The following is a 13074-nucleotide window of genomic DNA, read 5'->3' as shown; positions in this document are numbered from 1 at the left end:
TCGCCAGTGGTCGGCGTAAGGTGCACGTGCCCGTCGACCTGGGACCGGACCGCAGCGACGCACGGATGCACGCCAAGACCGTAGGATCCTACGCAGTGCCGTAAGGGACCGCACCGCCACTTCCCAGCAAATTAGGTACACTGTTGCTCCTGGGGTATCGGCGAGGACCATTCGCAACCGTCTCAATGAAGCTGGGCTACGGTCCCGCACACCGTTAGGCCGTCTTCCGCTCACGCCCCAACATCGTGCAGCCCGCCTCCAGTGGTGTCGCGACAGGCGTGAATGGAGGGACGAATGGAGACGTGTCGTCTTCAGCGATGAGAGTCGCTTCTGCCTTGGTGCCAATGATGGTCGTATGCGTGTTTGGCGCCGTGCAGTGAGCGCCACAATCAGGACTGCATACGACCGAGGCACACAGGGCCAACACCCGGCATCACGGTGTGGGGAGCGATCTCCTACACTGGCTGTACACCACTGGTGATCGTCGAGGGGACACTGAATAGTGCACGGTACATCCAAACCGTCATCGAACCCATCGTTCTACCATTCCTAGACCGGCAAGGGAACTTGCTGTTCCAACAGGACAATGCACGTCCGCATGTATCTCGTGCCACCCAACGTGCTCTAGAAGGTGTAAGTCAACTACCCTGGTTAGCAAGATCTCCGGATCTGTCCCCCATTGAGCATGTTTGGGACTGGATGAAGCGTCGTCTCACGCGGTCTGCACGTCCAGCACGAACGCTGGTCCAACTGAGGCGCCAGGTGGAAATGGCATGGCAAGCCGTTCCACAGGACTACATCCAGCATCTCTACGATCGTCTCCATGGGAGAATAGCAGCCCGCACTGCTGCGAAAGGTGGATATACACTGTACTAGTGCCGACATTGTGCATGCTCTGTTGCCTGTCTATGTGCCTGTGGTTCTGTCAGTGTGATCATGTGATGTATCTGACCCCAGGAATGTGTCAATAAAGTTTCCCCTTCCTGGGACAATGAATTCATGGTGTTCTTATTTCAATTTCCAGGAGTGTATTTCTCCAGTTATAGAATGCAGTAATTATTTATGATTTGTTCTCCACGCGTCTAGATGCAGTTGGCGCTGCGGACTGCAATCAGTGTAAAAAATGTTTGAATGCTAACAAAACTACCTTGTTTATTTACTACGGTAGCGGCCTACAACTCGCGTCATGGAACTCACACAGACACAGACAGGAATTAAAACGTGCAGCGTTTTCGATATGACCGTAGAAATATTGAGAAACATACACCACTAGTAAACCTTGTACACTCTGAAAAAAAAAAAGAAAAAGACAGAGATAAACGACGCACCACGAAGGAACTATGCGAATAGTTCAGCAATCGGCACATTTGATGTACATGTACAGACAAACAAATGACCACAATTTCAGAAAAAATGGCTGATTTATTCAAGAGAAAATGCTTCACAACTTGAGAACAACGCGTTGGTCCAAATGGTTCAAATGGCTCTCAGCACTATGCGACTTAACTTCTGAGGCCATCAGTCGCCTAGAACTTAGAACTAATTAAACCTAACTAACCTAAGGACATTACACACATCCATGCCCAAGGCAGGATTCGAACCTGTGACCGTAGAGGTTGCTCGGTTCCAGACTGTAGCGCCTAGAACCGCACGGCCACACAGGCCGGCGCGTTGGTCCACCTCTGGCCCTTACACAAGCAGTTATTCGGCTTGGCTTTGATTGATAGTGTTGTTGGATGTCGTGATGAGGATTGTCGTGCAAGTTGGCGATTTGTATCGTCAAAATCCCGAGTTGGTAGAGGACCCTGCCCAAGATACTCCAGACTTTCTCAGTCGGAGAGAGATGCGGCGACCTTGCTAGCCAAGGTAGGGTTTAGCAAGCACGAAGACAAGTAGGAGAAACTTTCACCATGTGCGGGCGGCATTATGTTGCTGAAATACACTGGTGAACAAAATTAAAGCAACAAACCGCAGGCGTCCGGAGTGGCCGAGCGGTTCTAGGCGCTACTGTCTGGAACCGCGCGACTGCTACGGTCGCAGGTTCGAATCCTGCCTCGGGCATGGATGTATGTGGTGTCCTTAGGTTAGTTACGTTTAAGTTGTTCTAAGTTCTGGGGGACTGATGACCACAGCAGTTAAGTCCCATAGTACTCAGAGCCATTTTGAACAAATCGCAATTTCCCAGTCCTGTGTCCACTTCACGATATAATCATACAAACTCTCAACAGATATCCGTACAATCGTGTTCTACACGGAAGATGGCATTCCAGTCAACGGACACCCACGCCAGCGATGACGTCACAGTATCTCTAAAACGAGGTAGTCTTCGCCGGGTAGTTCTACATCCACAATCGCTGTAGACGCAGTCACAGACGGTGCATTATGGTACAAAGAAGACGTCTACCAGTGTCTCTGCAGTGGAGAGCCATAGGAAGAATGGAAGCAGGAGAGACGCAAACTGATGTGACCCGACGGCTTAAGTGAACCACTTTGTTGTTTCGCGGATGTGGCGACAGTTTGTAAAGATAGAAACTGTATCCAAGAAACCAGAGCAGGGTCCACCACGTGTGTCACTAGAAAGGGAGGACCGTTATTTGGCTGCAAGAGCACGACAGTACCGCCTTAGTACAGCACGGCAACTGGCATCTCACCTGGCAACATGCACTGGATGTGCTGTATCGAGGCAAACGGTGAAAGAAGGCTTTGGCAGAGTAGCCTTTGTTGTGGGAGACCTGTTGTATGTGTATCTCTGACGCGTCTTCACAGAAGGGAACGTGTAGCGTGGAGTCGTCAACATGACACCTGCACGGTCGAACTGTGGGCATTGTTCTTGAGACCCGATTCGGGCTGGAGAGTGATTCTTCACGGATTCGTATCTCGAGGGAACATGGAACACTATTTGTGGACTCAAACGCTATGGAAAGAGACCGATATAGAGGAGCATCCCTAACGTTATGGGCAGGGATTATTTTTACCACTCGAACACCTATTCATGAAACTGTACAGGTGACTCGGCAAGGTTTAACTGCTCTCAGATATCGGGACGAGATCTTAGGACCTCATGGGGGGTTTTACGAGGTGCTGTTGGCCCACATTTAGTATCAAAAAAATGTGTGTGAAATCTTATGGGACTTAACTGCTAAGTTCATCAGTCCCTAAGCTTACACACTACTTAACCTAAATTGTCCTAAGGACAAACACACACACACCCATGCCCGAGGGAGGACTCGAACCTCCGCGGGAGCAACCGCTCAGCATTTCGTATCGATGGACGATAATGCTCGTTTTCTTGGAAACGGAAAATATTGCACGCAAGATGTGGCTTACTCGCTCTCCTGATTTGAATCCCATAGAGCGTGTCTGGGACGCATTAGGGAGACGGGTTGCATAAGTCAGCACCCATCAGCCACTCTCCAAGACTTAAGATCAGCTCTGCAGGAAGAATGGGTGTTATTGCCTCAACATGAGATTAATGACATCATTCACTGCATTCTACATCGTTGTCAAGCCTGTATTGCTGCCAGAGGCGGTCACACTCTATACTGAGCAGATCAACCAGTTGTCGGGATGTGTGTGCAAATCTTATAAGTTGGAAAAACCGAAAAACATCTTTGTCTACCGTTATGCATATTGCAGTTATTTATGTTCTGTATTCTTTAGATCGTTTTCATTTTACTATCCCTGTTTTTACAGTTTTGTAGCAAAATAAACGCAATTTTGCAAAATTTCTGTTTGCTGCTTTAGTTTTGGACACCAGTGTATAAGCCCATGATGGTTTACCACGAAGAGCAAGAAAACTGGGAGTAGATTATCGTTGACGTAGCGCTGTGATGTAAGGGTGCCCCGGATGATTACCAAAGAGGTTCTGTTATGAAAATAAACGGCACCCCAGACCACCACTCTTGATTGTCGGGCTGTGTGGTGGGCGACAATGCGTTACGTATCCTACCGCTTTCTGGGACGTCTTCACACATGTCTTCGTTGGTCATCGGGGCTTAATTCGAAGCGGGACTTATCACTGAATTCTACTTGAGTTACTCTTACAACACAGTGTTATTTCACGATATTCCACTATCTGTTTTGCAGCAATTCTAGGTTTACATTTCAGCAAGGTAATTCTCGCCCGCACACGATGAGAGTGTCTATTGCTTGTCTTCGCGTTTGCCAAACCATATCTTAGCCAGCATGTTTGCTCATTTCTCCTCAACTGAGAAGGTATGGGGTATTATGGGGCAGGGCTCTCGAGGCAGCTGGGGATTTTGCATGATATCCTTCAGGGGGAAAAATGGTTCAAATGGCTCTAAACACTATGGGACTTGACATCTGAGGTCATCAATCCCCTAGACTTAGAAACTACTTGAAAGTAGCTAACCTAAGGACATCACACACATCCGTGCCCGAGGCAGGATTCGAACCTGCGACCGTAGCAGCAGCGCGGTTCCAGACTGAAGCGCCTAGAACTGCTCGGCCACAACGGCCGGCCTTCAGAGGGACATCCAACAATTCTGTCAATCAGTGCCAAGCCGAATAACTGCTTGTATAAGGGCCAGAGCTAGACTAACGCGTTTTTGACTTGCTCAATTTCTAATGCTCTTTCTCTTGAACGAATCATCGAATATCTCCGAAATTTTAATCATTTGTTCGTCTGTACATGCACGTCACTTCTACCGATTTCCATCCCATTCGCATATTTCGTTCGCGGTACATCGTTATTTTTCTTAAAGTATATAGACAGACTTTGAATGTAATAGTTAGTAATGTTACACCGACTTTTGACCTGCCCGGAAACCAGTCGAAATCATTTAGTACACAAGTGCTTCAGAATAATTCCTCGTGTAGCGCAGTGTGCAGTGTGCGTGCTTACGGGACGCCAAGGTGACCCACACCGGGATAGAATCCGCGCGGCGGATTGACGACAGTGGCTACAGCACCAGCCAGCGTTATTGTGGTTTGAGGTGGTTTCGCACGCTCGTTTAGGCAAATGTTGTACTGGTCTCCACTTTCCGCCTCAGACAGGACGTTGCTCTAACACTTAAGATACGATGACACATAGTCAAAGTTCGCAAAATTCTCAGACAGGAGGCGAACACGACTTCGCTCCCCCAGATGACTGACGACTGTGGCGACAAGAAGAGCATCAGACCACAAAGTTAAATAAAACAAAAAATAAAACAGCCTAAACTTAAGAACAATGGAGCGGGCACCTAAGACAAGGTAAGCGGTAACGAAAACAAGAAGAAGATATGCTTCAGAGTTGTCATAATACTCTTGCATCCTAAGTGGTAAAAATGTGTTAATGACAAAATAAGTTATACTTTTAACAATTAAAAATACTGAGCGAAGCGGCACAGTGATAAGATTCGCATTTACTTTTTCTGTGGTTCCCTAAAGCGCGTAAGACAGATGCCGGGACTGTTGCTTTGAAAGGGCACGACTGATTTTCTTTCCTAATCGTCCTCAGACAGAGCTTTTGTTTTACCTCATTCGTCATAGAAGGGACGTGAAACCCTCATCTCCCTTCTTTTTTCCTAATAAATCCTCAGTCAGCTTCCTAAGAATACATCTGACCTACAGATTATAATGGCATCCACATTTCGAATAGGCCACATTGAAAGTTAATGAAGCCGTACAATATCCTTCGACCCTTCGATCTCTCTTACACACTTGATGGGAAACGGGATCCCTTTCTAGCTCTAATTAATATGTTCTGTAATGGATTACGGGAGCATATAGTTCAGAGACACTCAGTTTTATTTACTAGAAAACTTGTGAAAGCTACACTACTGTGTACTGTGAATATTTTTGAGCGTAATGATAAATAACCGACTAACGCGTTGCAGAAAAAAAAAATCTACGGATGACAACAGTTGTTAGCAAAGACTTTCATACTACATAGACAAAGAAATTCGAACAGGGTGATGGTCAGTACGATACGGTTGTTACATGTACTTATGCGCCACAAAACCAAGAGTCATGTTTATAGACGACTCTTCTAAAAACAAACAGCATCCGATCCGAACTACGTCACTTGCAGTTCAGCAGTAAAACAGCGAGCAAGTTTCTCGGATATCATTTTATATTGTATGTCCTCATCGACAGTTAGTGCAAAATTACCCTTATGAAACACGGCTGCACGAATTACGTCCAAATTTACAAGGACGGCTCCAAGACTCTTGAAGAAATGGGATACGCTTTTTGCTGCACACTAGCTAACAAAGCTGAAAGACACGAAATACACAAGGCACTGTCTAATTATACTTCCATGACTTAACTCAGTTATTGCCATTTTAAATACGAATGGTATAAGAACCTCTTACAGAACCTCCTACAACATAGAAAACTGCCTAAGAGCCTCGTACAAATCATTAGTACACTACTAATTTTATTTTGTTTTTTAACCACACATAAATATAAATAAATTGAAAGAAATGTGACACATTAACACATATAAAATATAGAAGTGGCAAAACAAAAAATAAAATAACTGCCATAGAGCTGTCGTTCATTGTATATCATTACAAATGCACCTCGTAACTGACGAATAAGGGTCATAAGTATATGAACCTCAAAAAAAAAATGACAACCCTTTGTACGGCGATCCGTTTATCAAAACTTATCAACGAGATTCTGAACGACGACGCATGTCGTACTTTTAATTATTGAAACAGTTATTTGATGTCAGTTTTACAACATTTATTCGGTTTGACAGAAGAAAGAAAGAGACTTTAGACTTTAACCATTATTGTGTTACGAAAACTTATTCACTCAGCATGCAGACAAAAACAGTAAACGAAGACATAAAACTGATTTTTTAAAATGTTAATGAATGCCTTACAAGCTAGAAAAACCAACGGGACAATCTGTCTTGCGGTGTTTTAGAAGTGCAAAACAGTCTAAAGTTTTGCTACGTTATTGACTTCCTAAATTGATATTAAGTACAATAATTTCTACCTTTTGGAGATTCCTTGGCCGTGTTTATTTTCAATGTATTGCTATTGCCCGAGCGTCCCTCAGAGGAAGACAAAAATCGACTTCCAACGTACCTTACTGGAAGATAGCTAACAGCTGTTGAAGAGTCTGAAGCACTAGTCTCGTAATGCATTCGTGAAAAAGACGCGCCCAAACTTGCGCCATTTCTTTGTTCTGAACTCCTAGCTCCTATAGTGACTCTAGCACCCACAATGGACAACGTTACGAACAACACAGAAGGATATCTGGCTCGACTTTGAAGTTACGGCGCTGCTGCACAGTCGATTCTGTAACGTGTCAGGTGCATGATGTAGAATTTGGGTGCCCGGCCATCTGTTCCCGCACTGAGCGCTATAAAAGCCAGTCGGCGAGGGGAGCCCAGCACAGTTCGCAAAGCATCCGGGCAGCAGCATGGCTTACAAGGTAGGCGAGCGCGCGCTTTGTCTCTTCACTGCACCCACCTTCTGTGTCTCGAGGAAACAGGCGTATTCTTTTTCTACGAATTCGGGAAGCTGTTGCTAGGACTTACCTCCACTGTTCGTTGTCTGAGAACAGAGGTGTTTCCAGCCGTAAGCAATACTCTGTTTTGACCTAAGCAATAATCTGTTTTGAACATGAAATAGCAGGGAGTTTTGTTTCCCATAGTGGAGCATAGTGGACCTAACAGGATGGTACTCGAACAATTTTACAATGATACTGTAAGTAGGCTGTTAAGGTTTTTATGTTGATAACGCCACGTAGCGCTCTATATGAAAATCACTGACTGTGCTGTGTGCAGTCTGTGGCTGGTTGGCATTGTTGAAATATTCTCTACTGTAGTGTTGGGCAGTTGGATGTAAACAGCGCGTAGCGTTGCGCAGTTGGAGGTGAGCCGCCAGCAGTGGCGGATGTGGGGAGTGAGATGGCGGAGTTTTGAGAGCGGATGATCTGGACGTGTGTCCATCAGAGAGAGTAAATTTGTAAGACTGTATGTCATGAACTGATATATGTATTATGACTTTTGAACACTATTAAGGTAAATACATTGTTTGTTCTCTATCAAAATCTTTCATTCGCTAACTATGCCTATCAGTAGTTACGGCCTTCAGTAGTTAGAATCTTTTATTTAGCTACCAGTATTGGCGCTGTTTGTATTGCAGTAGTTGGAGTAACGAAGATTTTTGTGAGGTAAGTGATTCATGAAAGTTATAAGTCATTGTTAGTCAGGGCCATTCTTTTGTAGGGATTGTTGAAAGTCAGATTGCGTTGCGCAAAAAATATTGTGTGTCAGTTTGGTGGTGATCAGAATAAGTAAAGAGAGAAATGTCTGAGTACGTTCAGTTTTTTCAGCTGTTCGAAAATCAAATAACGTAAGGGGTTTATCAGCACAGTAATTCATAAACTTTTCTAAGGGGACGTTTCAATGCCAATATCATTGTAAGAGAAACATGATTCATTATCAGTGTTCCTGAAACCGCGAGAGAAATAGAGCGTTACCATCATCGCCTATATCACTTTACGTTTAGCTTTACTACGAAGAAATGGCTTTTTTTTAGCTTATCAGTGACGACAGAGTGAATGAGAGCCACAAAAGACAAAAATAAATTGAAGCTTGTGGTGGCACGTGTACTGTGTATTGGTTTACGTTCCGAGCGTCTGTTAATTTGTCTTTCATTTAACTGACTTTGTTCTATGTTCGATCGAAATCACTAGCTTAATTCCTGGTTATAATTTCAAATATGTGGAATGCAGGAAGCCCAAAATTTATCAACCACTGATTTCTTTCCTGCTTGTTAAAATTATGGAACACAAAGGGGAACTAGAAGCATATAAATTATCATTAAAATCTGACGAATGAATGCTGTAAAACTTACAGTTAGTTGTGAAAAGAATACTCAGTCAGACGATGTTTTCGTCTCACTATCTAAACCTATACTCTACGAATCTAAGCTTATTTCATTTACAGAATAAAACAATTCCTATCTTTTGTCGTCACTTTCCATTCACAAACAAAACTATCACTCCTTCCTTAGGTGTCACGTTTGGCTATTTTTATAGCTAAAACTTCACAAATGTTCACAAAAAATGGACTTTTGCTATGAGACAAGAATTTTGATTCTTCACCTGACAGTAATAAACACCTCGTCGACATGCTTTTTTTCTGTGTTTCAGTGCGTACCATTTTCATCAGCTTCGTGGGTTGATGGATGGAGGACTCTGCTATCATTCTGCAACTAGTAACACTTTCATGTCATTGGTTCGAGATGCCCTCCATGTTTCTACCACCCAGATCCGCTCCCTCTCACTACATGCATGTTTACGAGGATTATTACTTTCTTTTACAAAGAGTTGAAAAAAGAACATAGGAGCTTAACGTTCCGTGGGCTACGAAGTCATTAGAGGAGAAGTACAAACTAATATTGGGACAAGACGGGGATTTGAACCACGAATCCAGTGTCTTAATTAATGCGCCACCTCGCCTGGTATATACAGTTAACTTACATTCCTTAAGAGCAATCACATTTTATGCCAGGGGCTTAAAATACTTCATTCAGTGACGATAAATGTCACGAACGCTCATTGGTGAGCATCGATGTCATCCTACCACCAGATGCTATCAAATATTCATCAAATCTCAGCTGGCGTTGCACAGGAAACAAAGAGCCAGTAACTGAGCTCACTTTTAAGCCCGTGACTATAGGGAATTAGTTGGAAAATATCCAGAGTGGTCCCCTTCTATCACTATTTCCACGTTCCCCCTCCTAAGACATACAGCGTCATTAGCCACACAGCTAACATATTTCGTCGAAGAGGAGTCCATGTATTGATTGGACACAGCCACATACTACTTAGTGATGTTTTTCGTATGTAAAGCTATGACTGCTAGTAATGCGGCACTCGCACTCTAGTATCCCCTAGGTAGATCATTTTTAAATGTCCTAGTGCCCGGCCGGCCGAAGTGGCCGCGCGGTTCTGGCGCTGCAGTCTGGAGCCGCGAGACCGCTACGGTCGCAGGTTCGAATCCTGTCTCGGGCATGGATATGTGTGATGTCCTTAGGTTAGTTAGGTTTAACTAGTTCTAAGTTCTAGGGGACTAATGACCTCAGCAGTTGAGTCCCATAGTGCTCAGAGCCATTTTTTTTCCTAGTGCACATTCAAGCAGTGATAGAAACTATAATATGATCAGAGTATTCTAGTAGCCACAACGTAAAAGAAGTTTCATTCCATATGCCGGATTAGTTACCCCAAACCAGTGTTTATAGGAGACATCAATGATACTTATTCTGTCAACAATGATACTTATTCTTATTCTCCATCCAGGTGATCATCTTCGCGGCGGTAGTGGCTGTGGCTCGCGCCATCTACCTGGACGCCCCCGCGGTGTACTCCCCGTACGCCGCCCGCGCCTATGCTGCTCCCGCTTACGCCGCCCCGACTGTCGTCGCCGCCCCCGCCGTCCGCGCTGCCCCTGTGGCCGTCGCCGCCCCCGCCGTGAGAGCCGCCGCAGTGCCGGTAGCTGCCGCCGCCCCCGCAGCCGTGGCCGCCGCCGAGTACGACCCGCACCCGCAGTACAGCTACGGCTACAGCGTGTCCGACGCCCTCACCGGCGACTCCAAGACCCATCAGGAGAGCCGCGACGGAGACGTCGTCCAGGGCAGCTACAGCCTGGTCGAGCCTGACGGCTCCGTGCGCACCGTCGACTACACCGCAGACCCCGTCAACGGCTTCAACGCCGTCGTTCACAAGGAGGGTGGAGTCCACCCGCCGGTCGCCGCCCCCGCCCCTGTGGCCGTGGCCGCCCCCGCCGTAGCCAGGGCTGCCATCGCCGCCCCAGCTGTGGCCGCCGCCCCTGTGGTTAGGACAGCCATCGCCGCCCCTGCTGTGGCCGCCGCCCCTGTGGTTAGGACAGCCATCGCCGCCCCTGCTGTGGCCGCCGCCCCTGTGGTGAGGACCGCCGTCGCCGCCCCCGCCATCGCAGCCGCCCCCATCGCCAGGGCAGCCATCGCAGCTCCAGCCTACGCCACCTACGCCGCCGCACCCTTCGCCAGGGCTGCTTACGCTGCCCCTCTCTACCCGTACGGTAGAGCTTACCTCCGCTGAACCTTTTTTAGACATCCACTGACGTATGACTATTACATAAACTCTTGCCCTGGAATTCGCTGATCATCTGTGTATTTATGCCATGTAAATAAAGGCGCTGACTCATAATATAGTTTCATTCCTAGGAGATCATCCTTCCTGCTTGATCAGAGAATCAGATCTGGCCGTCCCTAGTGAGAGAGAGCGAGACTGAGTGATAGGGAGAAGACAGAGAGAGAAAGACAGATAGATAGATAGATAGATGGAGAGAGACAGAGAGAGAGAGAGAGAAGTATAACAGCAGCGTTAAGCCCTTAGCAAAGATTGCCTCTATGCCACCGTCATGCAGCACAGCCAACCAAACGGTAACAATGAAGCAGTATTCAGTCTCAAGCTTGTATTTATCACCTTAATACTCCATTACACATGCTATTATAGTGATGGTACACATTAAATGTTTTTGGTAATGATAATTTCTTAGTCATCTGTTTTTTGCAATGAAGATTTAAATTTTATTTTAAAGACTCTTCGTACTTGACCACATACTTCATCTCACAATCCTGACACCTATGTCAGTCTTACACTTCATCTTCTGCTTCATTTCGTTGTCCGTCTGGAATGCAATTTCAACACCTTTGTTGTTGAACAATCTTGCCGTTTTAAATGAGATAATTACCCAATATGGCATGACTCTATATTTCTGTGGATTTACATTGCTTTGTTGGTTTGAAGAGCATAATAATAAAGATAATGGTTCATCGATGGTAGCAAAGTACCTCAAGATTGATCACGATTTGTTGGGAACCGTCACAGACAGTATCAATTTATGGTACGCGGGAGAAAAGATGGTTCACTGTTAAATTTGGGGAAACAGAGATTATTTTGCCCATTAGAAGATACAGGAGTGTCCAAGGGGCATTTTTGAGCCCACTGCAGTGACGTCATCGTGAGAACCAGCCACCAACCTAATCTCCCTAGCAGCCGTTAAGTTGTTGGTTATCCTCAGTGGATGCTGACAATGCGAAATAGGTGAAACATTGTTTTTCAGAATTAGCTATGCCTTCAGACATAAATTAACTGTAGACAGCAGTATAGTTGTGGGGGGTACGATCTATACACAAAATGATAGTGTAATCCATAACACAAGAACGTGTTTTTGTTGGAGTGTTATGCGCCAATATGAGATGTGCAAGAAAAAGTTTTATATGCTTGACGTTGCATATTTACTACTTGCTTTCTACTTTTCATGGTGACGAATGGCATATTAACTTTATGTATGGGATGCTATAGACCAAAGTAGATAAATCTGCATGTGTGTCAGTATGTCTAGTAATGCAAGCAATGATTTGTATTTCCATGTGTCATAGAACTTGCTACGGAAATTATGTAGTCCCGAAACATGTTTTGGTAAATAAATTACGCACTTTAGACGACTGGTGCGTAATATTCTCATTGTTAATTTACAAATTAACAGTAATACACATAAAAACCATAGAGTTGGGAATGCATTGTTCCTCAACTTCAAATGGTATAAGTGTATTTATTATAATCACTTACAGAACAAGCACTAGCATTGCTGTGCTGAAAAAAAATTGTAACACTGCATTCTAAGATTATTGTAACCAAACATTCTATAACCTCAAAATACACATACATATACTATTTGGCTTAGGGATCTAGCAGTAGCAAACAAGTAAAAATGTTTCCGACATGATCACAGATGTCTACACTCAGTCTATTTCTTATACCTTATTTATTTCAGGGATTTCTTGTACACGGTTCAATCACATAAATATGATCACCACCTATGTTCGATGTCAGCGTGCAATAACCATTGACAGACGGCAGATGGTAGCACTAGCAGTGGAGGGTACATAAAACGTGTCCGGGTTACGCGGAAAACACTCCAGCCGTTGTCGTGATGCCTAAATGGAGCAGTTTACGTAGCTTTCAATAGGTCAAGATCAATGGATTTAGGACCAAGAGTGGAAGTACTTCCGAAACCCTGAAGTCTGTAAACTGTTCGCGTGCCGCCCCGTCGTTAAC

General features: G+C 45.0%; 1 protein-coding gene across 1 annotated transcript in view; it reads left to right on the top strand.

Annotated features, from left to right (window-relative positions):
• The window catches only part of LOC124594017, a 66098-nt gene extending 54941 nt beyond the window's left edge, over window positions 1-11157 (top strand). Inside the window, exons 6-7 of the mRNA XM_047132369.1 lie at window positions 10270-10848; window positions 10894-11157. Coding sequence (XP_046988325.1) covers window positions 10270-10848; window positions 10894-11049 — 735 coding nt within the window. The 3' untranslated portion in view covers window positions 11050-11157. The remainder of the gene's footprint in view (window positions 1-10269; window positions 10849-10893) is intronic.
• The last annotated feature ends 1917 nt before the right edge of the window (window positions 11158-13074 follow it).

This window comes from Schistocerca americana, chromosome 2 (genome assembly GCF_021461395.2).
Source record: "Schistocerca americana isolate TAMUIC-IGC-003095 chromosome 2, iqSchAmer2.1, whole genome shotgun sequence".
Taxonomy (NCBI): domain Eukaryota; kingdom Metazoa; phylum Arthropoda; class Insecta; order Orthoptera; family Acrididae; genus Schistocerca; species Schistocerca americana.
Note: the sequence above shows the minus strand (reverse complement) of the source record. Positions and strands in the feature narration are given on the sequence as shown.